Source organism: Mirounga angustirostris, unplaced genomic scaffold (genome assembly GCF_029215605.1).
Source record: "Mirounga angustirostris isolate CCGP_5_RB_7025 unplaced genomic scaffold, mMirAng1.0.hap1 SCAF_4, whole genome shotgun sequence".
Taxonomy (NCBI): domain Eukaryota; kingdom Metazoa; phylum Chordata; class Mammalia; order Carnivora; family Phocidae; genus Mirounga; species Mirounga angustirostris.
The window spans coordinates 174,391,225-174,409,826 of NW_026991712.1; the positions used below are offsets into that span (position 1 = coordinate 174,391,225).

General features: G+C 39.9%; 1 protein-coding gene across 6 annotated transcripts in view; it reads left to right on the forward strand.

Moving 5' to 3' along the window:
• Window positions 1–18,602, forward strand: part of USP48 (ubiquitin specific peptidase 48) — a 95,213-nt gene that overhangs the window by 41,835 nt on the left and 34,776 nt on the right. For 3 of the 6 annotated variants that reach the window (XM_045898507.3, XM_054513090.2, XM_064589797.1), the window contains 6 exons: window positions 2,565–2,744; window positions 7,292–7,420; window positions 8,863–9,012; window positions 13,231–13,428; window positions 14,594–14,708; window positions 15,635–15,765. In XM_045898507.3, coding sequence (XP_045754463.1) covers window positions 2,565–2,744; window positions 7,292–7,420; window positions 8,863–9,012; window positions 13,231–13,428; window positions 14,594–14,708; window positions 15,635–15,765 — 903 coding nt within the window. The remainder of the gene's footprint in view (window positions 1–2,564; window positions 2,745–7,291; window positions 7,421–8,862; window positions 9,013–13,230; window positions 13,429–14,593; window positions 14,709–15,634; window positions 15,766–18,602) is intronic. The other 3 variants (XM_045898508.3, XM_045898509.3, XM_064589796.1) reach the window with 3 other exon arrangements.

Below are 18,602 nucleotides of genomic sequence, written 5' to 3' on the forward strand. Positions count from 1 at the left end.
CACTGTCTGCACCATACATGTCACTCTATCCACTAATCCTTCCTTTTAATATAGAGTCCAAAATACAAACCTGTGTGGGTTGCAGAATTCTCACAAAGTGGACATCTACACGAGCAACATCCAGCTCAAGAAATAAAACTTTCCCATGGCTCCAGAGTCTCTTTTGTGCCCCTCCCAGTAACAACCCCTTCGGCCCCCCCCCCAATATCATAGGCACTAATCTGGCTTTTATGGCAGTCACTTCCTTAATTTTTATTAATTAATTTTTATTTATTTATTTTAAAATTTTAAAATTTTTTTTAAAAAAGATTTTATTTATTTATTTGACAGAGACACAGTGAGAGAATGAGCACAAGCAGGGGGAGTGGGAGAGGGAGAAGCAGGCTTCCCGTGGAGCAGGGAGCCCGATGCAGGGCTCAATCCCAGGACCCTGGGATCATGACCTGAGCCGAAGGCAGATGCTTAATGACTGAGCTACCCAGGCGCCCCCCCCATGACGAAGTCTTGCAGTGTCTCTGTCCTTTGCTCCTTCATGTGGGTGGTGGTTGAAGGTAGCTGGAGAAAAACACCATCCTAGCTGTGTGTCTGTCTGCCTCAAGCTTTTTATTTTGAGGAATTTCAAATTTATACCAAAAAATTGAATCCCAGTCTAGATCTTTTAACTGGATCAGTTAGTCCAGTTACCCTTAATGTAAATACTGATACTTCCTCTGATTCAAATCTGCATCACTTTTTATGGTTCTCTGTTACTTGAATAGATAGATTTCCTTTTTTTTTTTTTTTAAGATTTATTTATTTATTTATTTGACAGCGCTGAGCAGGGAGTCCAATGTGGGACTCGATCCCAGAACCCCAGGATCATGACCTGAGCCAAAGGCAAATGCTTCGCCCAGGCGCCCCTGAATAGATAGACTTTCAAACTTCTCATTTCTTAAAACATAGAAAGCCTAGTTTTGTAATCCATGACTGATGTTGTTGGAATATTATGCAGGCTTATTTTTGCTGTCTGGGTGGGTTCTTTAGTGTTGCCGTGTTTCTTCTATACTTGGTTATCTTTGATTGCATGCTGGTTATTGCACATGGAAAATTTTTTTTTTTTTAAGATTTTGTTTATTTGAGGGGGAGAGAGAGAGAGAATGAGCAGTGGGGAGGGGCAGAGGGAGAGAGAGAAGCAGACTCCCTGCTGAGCAGGAAGCCCTATGCAGGGCTCCATCCCAGTACCTGAATGGAGGGCAGACACTTGACCGACTGAGCCACCCAGGCGCCCGTATCTTACTTAGTATTTTAAATTACTTTGAGCTGGGGTGGGGTAGGTAGGTGTTAATCTGTATTACTGAATCCCCCAGTGAGCTACAAGAATGCAGAGACTTTGTCCTTTACTCAGCTGCTGTACCCTGTGTTCCTAAAAGCGTGCAGCATGTTTGTTTGTTGAATGAGTGATTGGCTCTGCCTTGCGACTCACTTCTTGCAGTTGAAGAACGTTACAGTGATGAAATCATCAAGGATATTTACAACGATTTTTCTGCCACAAAGGTAGTAATTATTGTTTAACGTTAATAAAATGCTTCTGCTTTAAATGACCATCGATATGGGAGTGGTTCGATATATTGTGGTACATTACGATAAATTTCAGGAGAACATTTAATGATGTAGAAAGATGTTAAATGATTTGTTAGAAAAGCCTGCAGGTTTCAGTATTAATAGTGGTTATGTCTGTATTGTGGGGCTGCTAATGAATTTTTTATTTGCTTTCTAATTTTTAATAATGTGTAGAAGTGATGTTTTCCAGTACATATGTAGTTTCCTCCCTGTAATTGTTTTAAAAGATTTTCTTTCAAATTATATCTGAAAATGTCAGTATTGATTTGCTGATATTTTGATGTATGGGTAAAGTCTTCTCTTGCATAAACACATGCATAATATACTGGCTGTGACTTGTTTTTGGTTATTTAGAGTGAAATAAATAGGAATTTAAAAATACTTATGAAGCAATGTGAGTGCGGAATCATTCTAGATTTTTAATGTTTTCTCTCCTTGTTGTTTCCAGTTATCTTGGCCTACACCTATTTTGACAGCAATTTTTCTTAATGACTAATCTCAAATTGTTCCTAAAACATTTTTCTTCTTTTTTTTCTAGAGACAAAAGCTTTTTAGTTTCACACTCCCATCTGGTTAGTTTGTGTAAATAATTTTGTAACAAGAATACGAACAGCTGATTCTTGGTAGGAATATAGCTCATCAGTTTGCAGAGGGGCAAAGTCTACAACAGAATAGCTTTGTAACCCTGACCAGGGTGCCCAGGATGCCAGAGCTTTCTTTCCATCTGTATATTTTGCAGAGGAAATGGAGAGTTAATGCAATGAGCTGCTTAAGACGTTTACATTACTCTGTAAAACTAGATTTTTTTTTTATCTTAGGTGACATTTGTTTTGTCTTGTTTTAGGTGACATGTTTTCAATTCTATCAGATGTGTAAACAATTTTAATCATTACAATTCAGACTCAGGATATAAGAAATACTGTTCTTCAAACTGTCTTTCACTTTCTCCCTTTCTCTTTCTCCAGGTGGGTCCTATGTGTATGAACTCAGTGCGGTCCTTATACACAGAGGAGTGAGCGCTTATTCTGGCCACTACATTGCCCACGTGAAAGATCCACAGTCCGGTGAATGGTATAAGTTTAATGATGAAGACATAGAAAAGATGGAGGGGAAGAAATTACAACTAGGGATTGAGGAAGATCTAGGTAAAACCTTTAAGTTGTGAGTGCCCTTTTAAAATATAAATTTTTTTCTTTTTTTAACTGGAAATCTTTTTGATAAATTCTTTCGCCGAAGATTGGGTTCTCGGTTAGCAAGGATATTTCCGTTTCTTAAACACATGTAAAATCTCTGAACATCTTTTGTTAGAAATGCCCGAATTAAAAAAAAAAAAAAAAAGATTTTTTTTTTTTCCAGAGATGGTTTCTGTAATGGTTTCAGTGCAGTTTGAAGGCAAATATTCAAGAACCAGTTTAATTTGGGGTAAGGGGGGGATGAAAGGGGAGAGGATAGCAAGTATTAATCTTAAAATGATGAACGGTAGATTTAACATAGTAGGATTTGTAGTCCTTTTCTTTGGGTTAGGAGATTCATGTTGGGGAAATAACTCTAGCAGGGAACCATTACTCTGAGAACAGTGTATACTCCTTCCTGTTAAGTATCTTTTCCCATCCCTCGAATGTGAGCAATGCCTTTGGGGAGTAAGCTGCTTGTTGTTTTGTAGTGATGAGGTTGGCCATTGGGAGTACTTGGTGAATAGCTGTTGTCACGTTCATGTTCTTGGACCAGAATACCCACTTAACTCCCTACAGAAGTGAATAGTTCTTCTAGTAGGAGCCATCTCAGCTGAGCTTCTCATCACTTTATTACCGTGTTCGTCATTTTTGGGTGAGGTTTGGACTATGGAGTCTAAATAAGAAAAGGATTGGGAATAGGTGTGTCTCCTGCCACTGTTCTTTCTTAATGAATCAAAACCACTTTGCCAAGGAGTCAGGGAGGAGCATGGTTGTTGGAGTCAGCTTTTGGATGTATATGGGGAATCTTTCCACGGATGGTTCAGTGGGAACATGTTTTTGGTTAGGTGGGAGCATGTTTTGGGTTAAGTAGGGCCATGGTTTTGTAATTTGGAGAGAATTTCTATTTTAAATCACATTTAGGGTATTATGCTAAGTGAAATAAATCAGTCAGAGAAAGACAATTATCATATGATCTCACTGATATGTGGAATTTGAGAAACAAGGCAGGGATCATAGGGGAAGAGAGGAAGAAGTGAAACAAGAGGAGAGGGAGACAAACCATAAGAGGCTCTTAATCTCAGGAAACAAACTGATGGGTGCTGGAGTGGAGGGGGGTGGCAGGAATGGGGTGGGTGGGTGATGGGCATAGGGGAGGGTATGTGCTGTGGTGAGTGCTGTGAATTGTGTAAGACTGATGAATCACAGGCCTGTACCCCTGGAACAAATAATACATTATATGTTAATAATAATAAAAAATAAATAGATAAAATAGAAGATACTACAAAAAAAGTCACATTTAGGTGTTTGTAGATACTGAGCTATGCACTCCCACTTTAATATTGAGGTATAAGGATATATATATATTAGGAGTATATATTATGAATATATATATTTGCACATATATGTGTGTGTGTGTGTGTATGGATATATATATATTACGAGAACCTGGGAACAAAACTGAGATGTGGCTTTAATTGTTCTTTACTGAGGTTTATTTGATTTATTTTAATTTTAGTTAGAATTGTAGGATTAGAAGCATTGCTAAGGCTGTTTTATCTATCTTCTACATACAGATAGTCCTAAATCTTAAAATAGGTCAAGAGAAAGAGACTCCACCTTATCAGGATCCCATCCCAGTGTTTTAATACCTCACTGCTGTATGCAGTGTACATGGCAAATTTCATCTCTTGTTTTCTTTTTTTATCAAAATTAGAAAATCCTTGGTATTCTATCATGAACTTGTTTGAATTGTTTTATATTCCATCTCACACAAAGTATCTAGCATGTTGGGGCGCATGGGTGGCTCATTCGATTGAGAGTGCAACTCCTGGTTTCGGCTCAGGTCATGATCTCAGGGTTGTGAGATGGAGCTCTGCATTGGGCTCTGTGGTCAGCGTGGAGTCTGCTTATCTCTCTTCCTCCCCCTGGGTTCCTTCCGCTATTGCCTCGTGTGTGCTCTCTCTCTCTCCCATAAATATATAAAATATTTTTTCAAAACATATCAAACATGTTAAATCTTTATGTTTAGTTAGAAATGCCCAACCTCCTCATTACTGTATACGCTCCTGACATTGTTAATTCCCTGTAATGGTGGTCTTCAAACGTTTTGTCCTGTGTACTCTACAAGAATATTGAACAAATTTTTGTTCCCTGAACATTTTATTTTATTACTAAGATTTTATTTATTTGAGAGTGTGCGTGCACACGGCAAGCGCATGGAGAGAGGTACAAAGTGGGAGGGGAGGAAAAGGGAGAGAATGCCAAGCAGGCTGTGCATGCAGCCCAACACAGGGCTCAATCTCAAAACCCTAAGACTATGACCTGAGCTGAAACCAAGAATCAGTTGCTTAACTGACTGAGCCACTCAGGTGCCCCTCCCTGAACATTTTGAAATCCGTTATTTTTATTTATTTATTTTTAAAGATCTGGGGCGCCTGGGTGGCTCAGTCAGTTAAGCGTCTGCCTTCGGCTGAGGTCGTGATCCCGGGGTCCTGGGATCGAGCCCCGCATCGGGCTCCCTGTTCCGCAGGGAGCCTGCTTCTCCCTCTCCCTCTCCCCCTGCTTGTGCTCCCTCTCTCGCTGTGTCTCTCTTTCAAATAAATGAATAAAATCTTAAAAAAAAAAAAAAGATTTTATTTATTTGAAAGAGAGACACAGCGAGAGAGGGAACACAAGCAGAGGGAGTAGGAGAGGGAGAAGCAGGCTTCCCACGGAGCAGGGAGCCCGATGCGGGGCTCGATCCCAGGACCCCGGGATCACGACCTGAGCCGAAGGCAGACGCTTAACCAACGCCGCCCGAAATCCGTTTTTTTTTTATCATAATTTTAAGTAGCTACACATAATGTGATTTCTAACAAAAATAGTAAAACAGTAACATCACTCTTTCAGTTGAGTCCAAATGAAATTAGTAACATAGTATTAACTTTTCAGAGACACATGGATGGGTCTTTCTTTAGAGCAGGACATTTTTAACCCTTACCCTTTCTCCCGTGGTAGTATTTACATTATAATTGACCGTATGGGATTTTTTTCTCGTGGAATATACTTAAGATCTCTGTAACCATAAAATCTCTAAATAGTTCAAAAGTTCTTTTGGATTGAGCTTTTTTTAAAATTATAAATATCACCACATAATCCATCAGTATAAGTATGTTAATAAATTTTTGAATTAAACACAAAGCAAAATTTTATTGTAAACATCTCTTATAATGACATGGCTAAAAGTTTTTAAATCTCTGGGTGAGAGGTTATATCTTTCTTTAATAAAATGGGAGGATAACTGAGAAAGGAGAGGCAGGCAGAGACCATGAGTGGGACCGCAGTGTTGAGGCAGATTGATTTTAGAAAAGAACATGGTGAATTGAAAATCTGGTCATTGATTTCCCCAGAACTAAGCAGGACCTTTTTGTTGTGCGCCCCACCCTCGCCGAAGATTACCCTGGGGTACTCAGCACCATTTTTTTTTTTTTTTAAGATTTTATTTATTCTTTTGAGAGAGGGAGAGAGAGACACACACAGAAACAGAGAGAGCCCAAACGGGGAGAGGGAGAGGCAGACTCCCCACTGAGCAGGGAGCTCGATGCGGGACTTGATCCCAGGACCTGGAGATCATGACCTGAGCCGAATGCAGACACTTAACCGACCGAGCCACCCAGGCGCCCCACTCAGCACCATTTCAAAGATCACGTTCATGTGATAGATAGACTTGACATTCAGAACACTTAATGTTTCTACTTGCTACTGAATTCACAGGTATCAGTGGCTAATCTTTATGCTCATTAGCATTTCATGTTAATGAACATGCCATTTTGTTAAATTTTTATTTTCCAGTTAACATACAGTGTTATATTAGTGTTACTTTAGTTTCAGGTACACAGTTATAGCGATTCAACACTTGGATCCAACACCTGGTGCTCATCACACCAGTGCCCTCCTTAATCCCCACCACCCATTTAACCCATCAGCCTACCCTCTCCTTCCTGGGAACCATCTATTTGTTTGCTAAAATGATCTAGATTTATTTTTATAATCTAAGACCAACATTAAAATAAACTCATTGCAGTAGTACCTTTTCTGCTTCTAGGTTTGTCTTCATGAAAAATAGTACTTACCATCTTTTAAAAATGGAATATGGCACACAGGGTGTAAACAGGGTAGGAAACCTGTTTAAATATTCAGACATCCAACAAGCATGCTGAATTTGTATTGCCTTTTAGTGTTTTAGATCCCTGTTAAAGAATTTTAAGTATGGGGGCGCCTGGTTGGATCAGTTGGTTGGGCATCGTCATGATCTCGACTCAGGTCTTGATTTCAGGGTCATCATTTGAAGTCCTGTGTTGGGCTCCACACTGGGTGTCAACTTACTTACAAGATAAATTAAAAAATAATAAATAAATATCTTGAATGTGTATTGTAGGAACTGTGTTCTGTGGCCCTCCTCCTGCCCCTCCCCTGCAAAAGCATGAGGACTGACCATCGGCATTCTAATTTAGTTAACTTTTATTTTTCCACCTCAGCAGAACCTTCTAAGTCCCAGACGCGTAAACCCAAGTGTGGCAAAGGAACTCACTGCTCTAGAAATGCATATATGTTGGTGTATAGACTACAAACTCAAGAAAAACCCACCACAACTGTTCAGGTACCAGGTGAGCAATTTTCCAAGATTACAGAAGGCAAATAACTATAGAATATCGTGCTCACAGATCAGTGACAGGAAATTACTCCTTTATCAAGATAGGTTCATTGCATATGGTGTTTGTTGGTGAAAGTAGATATAATCACAAATTTGCTTTAGTGAGTTTTGGGGCATCTGGGTGGCTCGGTTGAGCATCTGACTCGATTTCAGCTCAGGTCTTAATCTCAGGGTCATGAGTTCGAGCCCCACATTGGGCTCCTTGCTGGCATGGAACCTACTTAATAAAATAAAAATAATGAGTTTTGGGGGCACCTGGGTAGCTTAGTTAATCCTGCGTTGTGGATTTGAGCCCCACTTTGGGTGTGGAGATTACTTAAATATTTGAGAGAGAGTGGGGGACAGAGAGAGAGAATCTTCCAGCACACTCCCTGCTGAGCGAGGAGCTCAGTCTCATAACCCATGAGATCATGACCTGAGCTGAAACCAGGAGTCACACGCTTAACCAGCTATGCCACCCAGGCACCCCAAAAATGAATTCTGTAAGAAAAAAAAATAGTTTTTTGGGCGCCTGGGTGGCTCAGTTGGTTAAGCGACTGCCTTCAGCTCAGGTCATGATCCCGGGGTCCTGGGATCGAGTCCCGCATCGGGCTCCCTGCTCTGCGGGGAGCCTGCTTCTCCCTCTCCCACTCCCCCTGCTTGTGTTCCCTCTCTCGCTGTGTCTCTCTCTGTCAAATAAATAAAATAAAAAATCTTTAAAAAAAAAAAATAGTTTTCAAAATAAAGGAGCCTTTAACAGAACTATTCCACTGACCCCTCTCCTCCCAAAGAAAAGCAAAAACAGTTTAAAAAATTCTGTAGGTAGGCAAAGCATGTATTTAAAGAGACATTTGTGGGTTTTTTTGTGTTGTTGTTTTTTTTTGCCATTTGGTTTAATTTGTAAAGCGAACAAATGTGTTTTAGCCGCTTCTAATTAATTTTATAGATTATTTTTTAAAAGGAACAGTTGTAGGCTGCCTGGCTGGCTCAGTTGGTAGGGCCTGCAACTCTTGATCTCAGAGTCGTGAATTTGAGCCCTGCGATGGGCGTAGATCCTACTTAATTTAAAAAAAGAGTTGCTACTGGCCTGAAGGCAATCTTCAGTTGTCATTTTACCTAATACTGTTTGTGCTCTGTGGCATTCTCAATTTTGGATGGTATTTCTGAGCCATTTGATGGCTCTAGTTGGCTCGTGACATCATGGAGAACCAGGTTGGGCATCACCCAGTATTATTCTAGTGGCTGTTACCAGTTTTACTTTCGCCTTCAGGGTGGAGGTTTCTCCCAAGAAGGGAGACCTCAGGAGGAAGTTGTCACCAGAATCCTAGCCAGTATTTGGTATAATTCAGAGATTGGCATGGTTTTGTGTCTTTGAAAACAGGAAAACGTTATTTTTTGTCTTTTATGTTTTGAAAGCCTTTCTTCAAGAGCTGGTAGATCGGGATAATTCCAAGTTTGAGGAGTGGTGTATCGAAATGGCCGAGATGCGCAAGCAAAGCGTGGACAAAGGAAAAGCTAAACATGAAGAGGTTAAGGAGCTGTACCAAAGGTTACCTGCTGGAGCTGGTCTGTAAGATATTCTGGGACAGCACTGTTGCCATGATGTGCCTTGTTTCTTTCATGTTCACAGATGTGTATGAACAAACTTGCCCCTACCCTGTCCTATAACCCACTCATGCCAGCTTAGGCATTACAAAATTACTGTGTAAACCAGCAATAATTTGATGTGTAGCATTCCATAGAATTTTTGTTACCATGTACTTTTAAAAACGGGAAGCTCTTAATAAATTACAAGGTTTAGGTCAGCGCTCTGCATCTATATGAGTCTTACAGATGTTTCTATTTTGTGAGGTATTAATTTGTTCTTCACAAAAGATCTGATTGGGTTACTATGGAAGCAACTCACTATGTTGTTTCCTTGCTGCACAGTTTGTGCCCTGGCCGTATTAACCGGCATTTTTTTCTGTGAATACTATTTTTTATGATACTATTAGACTAATCTGAAATTTAATACCAAATATTATGCTAAGAATAGGAGAGCTTTTTGCTGACCCCTAATTTCTTAAGAATTATCCCACATGAGCCAGCTCATCCCTTTACTGTGTATGTTTAATGCAAGTTTACCCAGTGCCTCAGAAAGAAAACCCCAACTTCTCCAGGCTACTGTGCCATTAGTAGTGATAACACTGTCTTTGTCATTTCATAGACAGAATTCCCCGTGCCCAATTCCTGCGCAAGGAAGAGGCAGTTTAATCCTAATTTTAGAAAATAAATACTCAAGTGTAATTGTACTTGTGGTTTTGTCTTTTTCATATCTTAATTTTCTATTACTGGTATAATAACTTCAAACAAAAGATGAATATAAATTGCTAAATCTGTAAGAATAGCTCTTTAAAAGTTCTTTCTGAACTACATCTTATTTGATTCTGACCTTTCTTTGTAACCTGTTACTCTCACTCTGTCCCAAGGGTTGGGATTATTCTAAAAAGTTAGACTGACCTTAATTTTACTGGAAATGATTCAGGAATGAATATGATGCAGATCTCTAAGTTTATTCAAAAGAGTTGAGACCTAGAAATCTATTTTTTGAACTATATTCCCAGTTTCCTGCATTCACTGGATGAGAGAAAGGGACTAACTGAATCTAAAGTAAAATGCTGTTTTTGAACCACTCTTTAAAACTACCACATGGCCCAGAGATGTGATGTGTCAGGTTAACACATACTTGGCGCTTCTCTTGGCTATTTTCATTCAGTCTATAAGAACCTGTTCTTATGTTCTTCAGAATATGTCTCTTTATCAATACTTTTACCAATTATGAACTTCATGATTTTTTCCCCATTTGCATTAAACTTACATAGTAGAAAATCTATGATGTGCTAAAATGTTGACAAATCCCAAAGCAGATGACCGTGGTTTTGTGCTGCCCATCCAAGTCTTTGTTATGCATATTCTAAATCCTACCTGTGTTTGTGAAAATATTTAAAGAAGAGTCCCTTACCTAAAATATAAGCCTCATTGGGAACACAAACCCTTTTAGCCTTGGTATTGAAGTAAGTTCTAAATAATCTTAAATTTTATCTCTAGGTTGAGTGTTGCAAATATTTTTGATGCTGCGATCTTTCCTGGACTTTTATAACTCCCCAAAAGAAAATTCCTTATTTTGAATCCAGGCATTAAAAAAAAAAAAAGTTATAAGTAATTTTTAACCAAAATGTACATTTTCCTTTGTAAATATTTTAACAAGTGCTTTCCTGTTTTGCCAAATGCTGAGATTTTAAACCTTTCGGTATCTCCAACTTGGCAAATAGAGTTCTCATTCCTTTTTGGTGGTTGATGACCCATGCCTTCAGAAGGTGGTGCTCAGATGGTTTTCTGGATCACAAGTGACAGAGATCCTGCCATGAGTCTTTGTCTAGAGCAGAAGCATCTGTAGTGTAAAAACTTTCCAGAAATAGATCTGCTTTAACCGTTGAGACTTGAGCTTGACCCTGATCCTCAGGGTTAGTCTTGGCAGAGATTGATACAGCTCTTTATAGTAATGGAGATTGAAAATGAAAGAGAGAGAGACCTATGTGACCACAGTCACTCTTCCTCCCACAGGTCCTCCAGCATACTAAACTGGCACCCTGAATCTAGAAAATGGGCAGAATTAATAATATGGTTATTACATCAGAATTCCAGGCCTGCTCTCTGCTCTCTTCCTCCTCTTACTATAAAATCAGACATGGTTTTTCTGATCTTCATATCTTACATTTAATTCATATGAAACTGCTCAAAACCAGAATACGCTTCACTGGGAGGTTTTCTGTGGGACTCTGGTAGGGGATTGGAGCATGTTGTCTTGAACAGACTGCCTTTGAGCCACATTGTTGTCATACAGGTCAGGCATGGCTGCCCTGGTCGTTGAATCCCGGCAGACAGCCCTTGGCCAGGCGTGCTTTGTGCACGTGCAGTTTTCCTAGATTCCTTTTCTTAAAAGAGTCAGGGTCCTTACCGTGTATTCTTCCAGTTAGCCATAGCAGGTGACAATCTGCTCTTTTCCCGTCTCCATCTCCCAGGGAAATGAGAACACCTGCCAAATTATTCTTGCATGTGGCTCTGTGTCACAGTTCTGTTTTCCCTCCCTTTGATGGCCTTTAGATTAATAAAAATTTTAATCTATGGGACTGTATTTGGGAAAAGATGAGATATGCTAAAACTTTCATTTTCCTTTCTTGGATAGAGATCATTTGTCTTTGCATTCTTAAGATACCCAGTGTACTGTGTCCCTGGCAGTTTCAACGTGACAAATGGCAAATAAAATGGGGAGGTATTTTAAATTTAATGAACCACACCATTATATATTGTAAAGTGCCACGACCATGTTACCTATACTGAATGTTAAGGTCTCCTCTTTATATATTGTGTGAATGTATGATTAATTTTTCTATATCTCTTTTCTTCCAAAAAGCTCAAAATGCTTCACTTATCTTATCTTTTACACTCAACAACATCCCTGTGAGGTAGGTAGAAGGCAGGTATTATTACCTTCATTTTACAAATAAAAGACCTGAAGCATAGAGAGTTTAAGTGACTTGCTCAAGTTCAGTTTCTTGGTCGCAGAACTTGGATTAGACCTTGGTCTCAACTTGCAGTCATGAGCTCTTTCTCTGCAGCTGCATTAGGGCTGAGGACTCAGAAGGCTCTCAGTTGACAATGTACAGTCTTAGCACAAATACGGGATGTGACAATGCCGGATTTTGGTTTTGTAAAAATTGAAATGTTTCAAACTAAACTTAAAATGGAAATTAGTCTTCTAGATTTGTAGTATAAAAGTGGTCAAAATGGGCTTTGAGTTGAATTGTCTATCCCTCAGATCTCATCAGAAGTAGTACATAATACAAATACGTAAATTCAATCTCTGTATGTTTTCTTCTATGTTTTATGCTGGGACTCACTGGAGATCTTTGTAAGTAATCAAAGCTGGCCCTTTGTCTTTAATTTTGACTTTTAGGGAACTCATGGACTCTGTTTTCCCAAATGAAAATTCAGTTTGAGGTGGTTTGGTTTTGTCTTAATTTTTGCAACTTCAAAATCAGTAACAATTCAATTCTAGTGTACTTCATCCTGAAATTTGTTTAAAAATAGCTTACTTTCTTGAAATACATAATAATGTGACAAATAGCTCATGATATGGATTGGGATGGGGAAATCAAATACGTTTTAATTGACATCAGTATCCTCTTGGATGAAGAAAAGTTCAGTGGTTGAAACCGGCTTGTAAAAGTGCGGTTATAGCTGATGAGGTTAATCTCTAACTTAGAACTCAGTCAGACGTTTCATTTTCAGTTCCACATGTATATCACGTATTGGTGAAGTGTTTATGAAAATCATTTATGAAATAAACATAATAGGGAATGAGGTTATGTGACTTGTGAGCTGGCGTGGAGCATGTCCTTGTAGTTAACAACCATGGGTGTCCTGATCAGAGTTCTGCTCGTGCTGTCAAGCAAGACACTTCTCTCTGTGGATGCCTCTTTTGTAGAATGTGGTTAATAATACCAGCCGATCTCATAGGGCACCGTGCCGACTCGTCCCTGTCATGCACAGCTCCTTGAACCAGAAGAGGGTAGTTAAATGGAGCTTTGTGTCGCGGTCCTCAAACATTTTCCCTGAACAGTGATGCTTCTGATTCTGCTAACATTGGACAGGGTTTGCATTGTCTTTTGAGGAGAATGAATGTATCACTTAGTCAAAAAGCTGTAAAAATACATAGACTCTTTCCTTTCCTTTCTTCCTCAGAGCCCTATGAATTTGTCTCTCTCGAGTGGCTGCAGAAGTGGTTGGATGAATCGACACCCACCAAGCCTATTGATAATCACGCTTGCCTGTGTTCCCATGACAAGCTTCATCCTGACAAGATCTCAATTATGAAGAGAATATCTGAATATGCAGCCGACATTTTCTATAGTCGATACGGGGGAGGACCAAGACTAACTGGTAATTCGGGGTGTCTTCTCCGAGTACGAAGGAATTCATTAAGTCCTCACCCTATGGTCTCTGTGATCATCTGACCCAGACTCTGCCAGCCAGTCCAAATGTTCTGTACGCTTTGCAGAAAGAAAGGAATTGCTCAGTAAAGAAGTTATGTAGCATTATACATCACTTTTCATTGAATTTCCTTGTTGTTTTCCTCCCAGAGGAGACAAAACTTTCTTCTTTTGAGAAAACCATCTGGTAGTATTTTGTTAGTTTGTTCAGTACTCTTCCAAGTACTCGAACCTTGGTCTGGGTGATTGCACGTCTACTGTAGATAGTTACTTAGCTTATGAATAGAAGCTGCTCAATTCTACTTTGAATACAGAACTATATATAACGACATAGTATCCATAGTCTGTTTGGTTCTGGTTGTCTCTCCTCAAAACATTTTTCGTTTTAATGGCAACATAAGCCCCACCTCCAATCTACAGGTGAATGTGCTAAAACAAAATTGTGTGATCACCCTCCCTCCCTCTTTCTAAATTAAGTGCTGTTTTCTGAATGTGTAGAACTTACTGCATAAAAACTGGCATTTAACTGCCTGATCCAGGCCTTCTCTTGTACACATCTGGAGTTTTGCTTTCTAAATTTGTTTTTGATTCATGATCAATGAACTAAGCAGTGATTAGATCTTCCAGAGAATCACATTTCATAGGATTCCTACAACTGTGAGTTTTAAATCGGCCCTTGATGGTTCTCCGCCCCCCCCACCCCCCACAGTGTTCTGTGCTTTGAAGTGTTCCAATATTTCATATTCACATGAAGCTCTCAATTAACATATTTATAGTTGTCAGATATGTTGTCTCCCCCCATCTTAGAGCCTCAATTGTTTAACTCTAGTCTTGTAAAATATGCATCTAAACCTTGTAGAATAAAGTCCTTGAGGGCATAGGCTGTTTTACCATATTATGACAGTTCATCTCTCATTGTTCTTTCTTTATGCAGATACTAATTTTGCTACCTTGAGATCTGTATCAACCTAAATAATTTAGGATATATACCAGTTTTCCCTATTGTCAAAACTTGTGACTTTGCTTTAGAATTCTGTGTTCTGTGAAGTCCTGACTTTGCTCACAGGTAATCTGTGCTTGAATGAACTTCATTTGCTCTTCTCTCTCACCTCTAGTGAAAGCCCTGTGTAAGGAGTGTGTGGTAGAACGCTGTCGTGTGTTGCGTCTGAAGAGCCAACTAAATGAAGATTATAAAACTGTTAATAATCTGCTAAAGGCGACGGTAAAGGGGTATGTTACACAGTGTATACTGTTGTTGATAAACCAAAATAGTTGTAAGAGGTAATAACCAAATGGCTTGTAATCTATAGACAATAGGAGTTAGGGTTTTTCGAAGAAAGAAGGGCAATGACGTGGACGTCAGGGAGGTTAGATTTTTGCAGTGATTGCCATTGTGTTCAAGATGAATAAAGCCAAGTCACTCAGGCTTTGCTACTGTATTCCATCCATCAGAAAAGTAGAAGCAGAGGTGCGGGTCTGAGGTCCGACCAGACCAAGGCAGCATGGTAGTATGTGTTCAGGTGTGGGTGTGTCCCCTCTAGAGAGCCTGAAGTGTATTAACAGAGGGTACCCAGGGGAGCATCCTTGGCAGAAATACCCAGCATACTTGGAGTGTGTCAAGTGCCACTCCCCAGTGGACCTCTGGACCTGGGAACCAGTAAACTCAGATGGCATTTATTATGGAGCTTATTATATCTGGGTTTAACTTCTGTTATATATTTTCCAAATAAAGATTAACCTAGTTCACTGTTTTTGGTCATTCTGCGAACAGCCTCAGGACTCCTTAAATGTGTGTTTGTATGTAGACATGGATGTATATATGTGAGGACCTGTATGTGTGCTTGAAGGCACAGCTGTATGTCTTTGGGAGTAGTAGTCAAGGGAAAGAAAGTAGCCCATTGTGTTGTGTTCGGCGTGAATGTAATTGAGGAAGCAGGATAAGATTTGGGATGGAAACAGAATCTGAGATAACTGCATTTCAGTAGTGAAGAGTGAAAATGGCCAAAACATGGGAGTGGGTTAAAAATTGTGTGGACAGTAGCAGATTTTGAATGTTTGTAATTCATTTTTAGTTCATGACCTTTACACATAAAGAACGGGAAGGGGGCCATTAGGAAATGCTACTTGTGTGATTTCACATGGTCTCTGTTCTGCAGCAATGATGGATTTTGGGTGGGGAAGTCCTCCCTGCGCAGTTGGCGCCAGCTCGCTCTTGAACAGTTAGATGAACCAGATGGTGACGTAGACCAAAGCAACGGGAAAATGAACGGCAACACCTTGAACAAAGGTAATGTGAAAAGTCTCTGTGTTGGTGGTCGTGGACGGTACCACAGAATTCCCATCCGTGCAATTTCATAGGCCATTTTTATTAAACCTGAAGCTCTCAAGTGTCTCAGAACAAATAAAAGATTGTTTTGGGTTTTTTTTAAGATTTTATTTTATTTGTCAGAGAGAGAGTGCGCGAGTGTGTACGAGCAAGGGGATCGGCAGGCAGAGGGAGAAGCGGACTCCCTGCCGAGCAAGGAGCCCAATGCAGGACTTGATCCCAGGATCCTGGGATCATGACCTGAGCTGAAGGCAGCTGCCCCACCAACTGAGCCACCCAGGCGTCCCAAGATTTAATGTTAAGATACTGAAATTGAGCAAGGGCTCAGCAGCTCACATGAGGAATTCTCTGTGCCCTGGCATCCTTTTTGCTCCTGGTCTCTCCAATTAATCATGTGCAAAATTCTTTTTAAATTCTGCTCCAGACTAAAATTTTTAAGAAAGGTGAGTCTGGTGCTAGTCACATAGTATATTGGCAGCTCAGTATGTTTGGTTTTATAGATTATCTGCCACATTTACAGGCTGCCTTTGGCAAATAAAATGAGCTTGTACTACGGCGTTTTTTATCAAGGAGAGAAGGCAGCTTATGAATAGCATTTTGCTTTTAAATTCTTCTGAGTTTTCTGAAGCTGTGCTTTCAAGTAGGAAATTATGTTAATATAGGTCAACCACTAAATTGAATTTTATAATCAGTGTTTTATAAGATACAAGGGGAATTAAGGCTCTAAAATTATTTGTAGGTTTATGGGCGCCTGGGTGGCTCAGTTGGTTAAGCGACTGCCTTCGGCTCAGGTCATGATCCTGGAGTCCCAGGATCGAGTTCCGCATCGGGCTCCCTGCTCGGCAGGGAGCTTGCTTCTCCCTCTGCCCCTCCCCCCTCTCATGTGCTCTCTCTCTGAAATAAATAAATAAAATCTTTAAAAAAAATTAAATAAATAAAATTATTTGTAGGTTTAAAATGGAAGCTAGTGGTTTGATCAGTCTATTCAGGCACAATTAGTGACCCTGAAGTGGTTGTTTCACTTAGTTTTCTTATCCAGATAATTAGGATCTACATACATAGATTTTTTTTTTTTTTTAAAGATTTTATCTGGGCGCCTGGGTGGCTCAGTTGGTTAAGCGACTGCCTTCGGCTCAGGTCATGATCCTGGAGCCCCGGGATCAAGTCCCGCATCGGGCTCCTTGCTCCGCAGGGAGCCTGCTTCTCCCTCTGACCCTCCCCCCTCTCATGTGCTCTCTGTCTCTCTCATTCTCTCTGTCTCAGATAAGTAGATAAAATCTTTAAAAAAAAAAAAAAAAAAAGATTTTATTTACTTACTTGACAGAGAGAGACATAGTGAGAGCAGAAACACAATCGGGGGAGTAGGAGAGGGAGAAGCAGGCTTCCCATGGAGCCCGGAGCCCGATGCGGGGCTCGATCCCAGGACCCCGGGATCATGACCTGAGCCGAAGGTAGACGCTTAATGACTGAGCCACCCAGGCGCACCAGCTCTTAACTTTTTAAGAAAATAAAAACCCCAAGGGCGCCTCGGTGGCTCAGTCGTTGAGCGTCTGCCTTCGGCTCAGATCCTGGTCCCAGGGTCCTGGGATCGAGCCCCACATTGGGCTCCCTGCTCCACGGGAGGTCTGCTTCTCCATCTCCCTCTGCCTGCTGCTCTGCCTGCTTGTGTTCTCTCTCTCTATGTCAAATAAATAAATAAAATATTTAAAAAAGAAAAACCCCAAAGCCACTATTTGTTTTAAGCTATGATTTTTAGTATTTTCAAATTTGAAGAGCATTTTTTTCCCCCTTATGGTTAGAAAAAAAATCTTGCTCTGCTGTACAATTCATGAACTTAACCTTAGTTTCAGTGTTATTGTCCTGTCATTTAAAAACCATATTTTTAGTAGCATCATATGACCCAGTGTGTTAAATATTTACTTGGTGCTCTTTTAAGCTTCTTTATGTGTTAGTGGTCCTTTTTTTTTTAAGCTTGTAAGTAATCTCAACACCCAACATAGGGCTCAAAATCAAAAAACTCCGAGATCGAGTCACACACTCCACCAACTGAGCCAGCCAGGCACCCCAGTGATTCTTCCTTTTAAGTAAACTCAGATGCCATAATAGAAAGTATCTTGATGTTGGCCTAGCTTAAAAATAGTTTTCATGTTGGTTTGAGAGTAATATGTTTCTCTTCTCGCCCTTCCTCCATTCAGAGATTTTAAGAGCTTGAAGCAGTGCAGAAGGTACAGAGTAAAATCTGCAAGCCGTTTACACCAGATATAATTGCTATAAAAATAGGGTTTTGTTTTGTATTTTAATAATGGCACTCCTGTAGATGCAGTTGTGCATTTTGTTCTCTTAGAATACATGGTTCTTTTTATTTAGTGGCTGCATTTCGTTGTATGGATGTATTCTATTTAACTGGTTCTTTTTCAGTTTTGTACTGTTAGTATATAAGAACAGATAAAGTGAGCGTCCTTATGTATGCATAACTTCCCAGACATTGTTGGATCAGAGAATCACACCCACTTATAATTGCCAATACGTACTGATACGTATTGGTAAATTTTCTCCAGAAAGCATATGGGGGCTTATTTTTCCATGCTTTTGTCCACATGAAGAGTATGCTTTTCACATCAGCTTTTTACTAGTCTGATATATGAAAAATGATTTAGCAGTGTCAGGGCTTTGCCTTTCAAAATTATCGAGATCGACCATGGTCCTTTATTTGAGAAGTAGTTGTATTTGTGTATGTGATAGAGAGAGTGTCCTTTGTATGCCCGGTTTTCTACTGAGGTTTTTAATGTGATTAATAA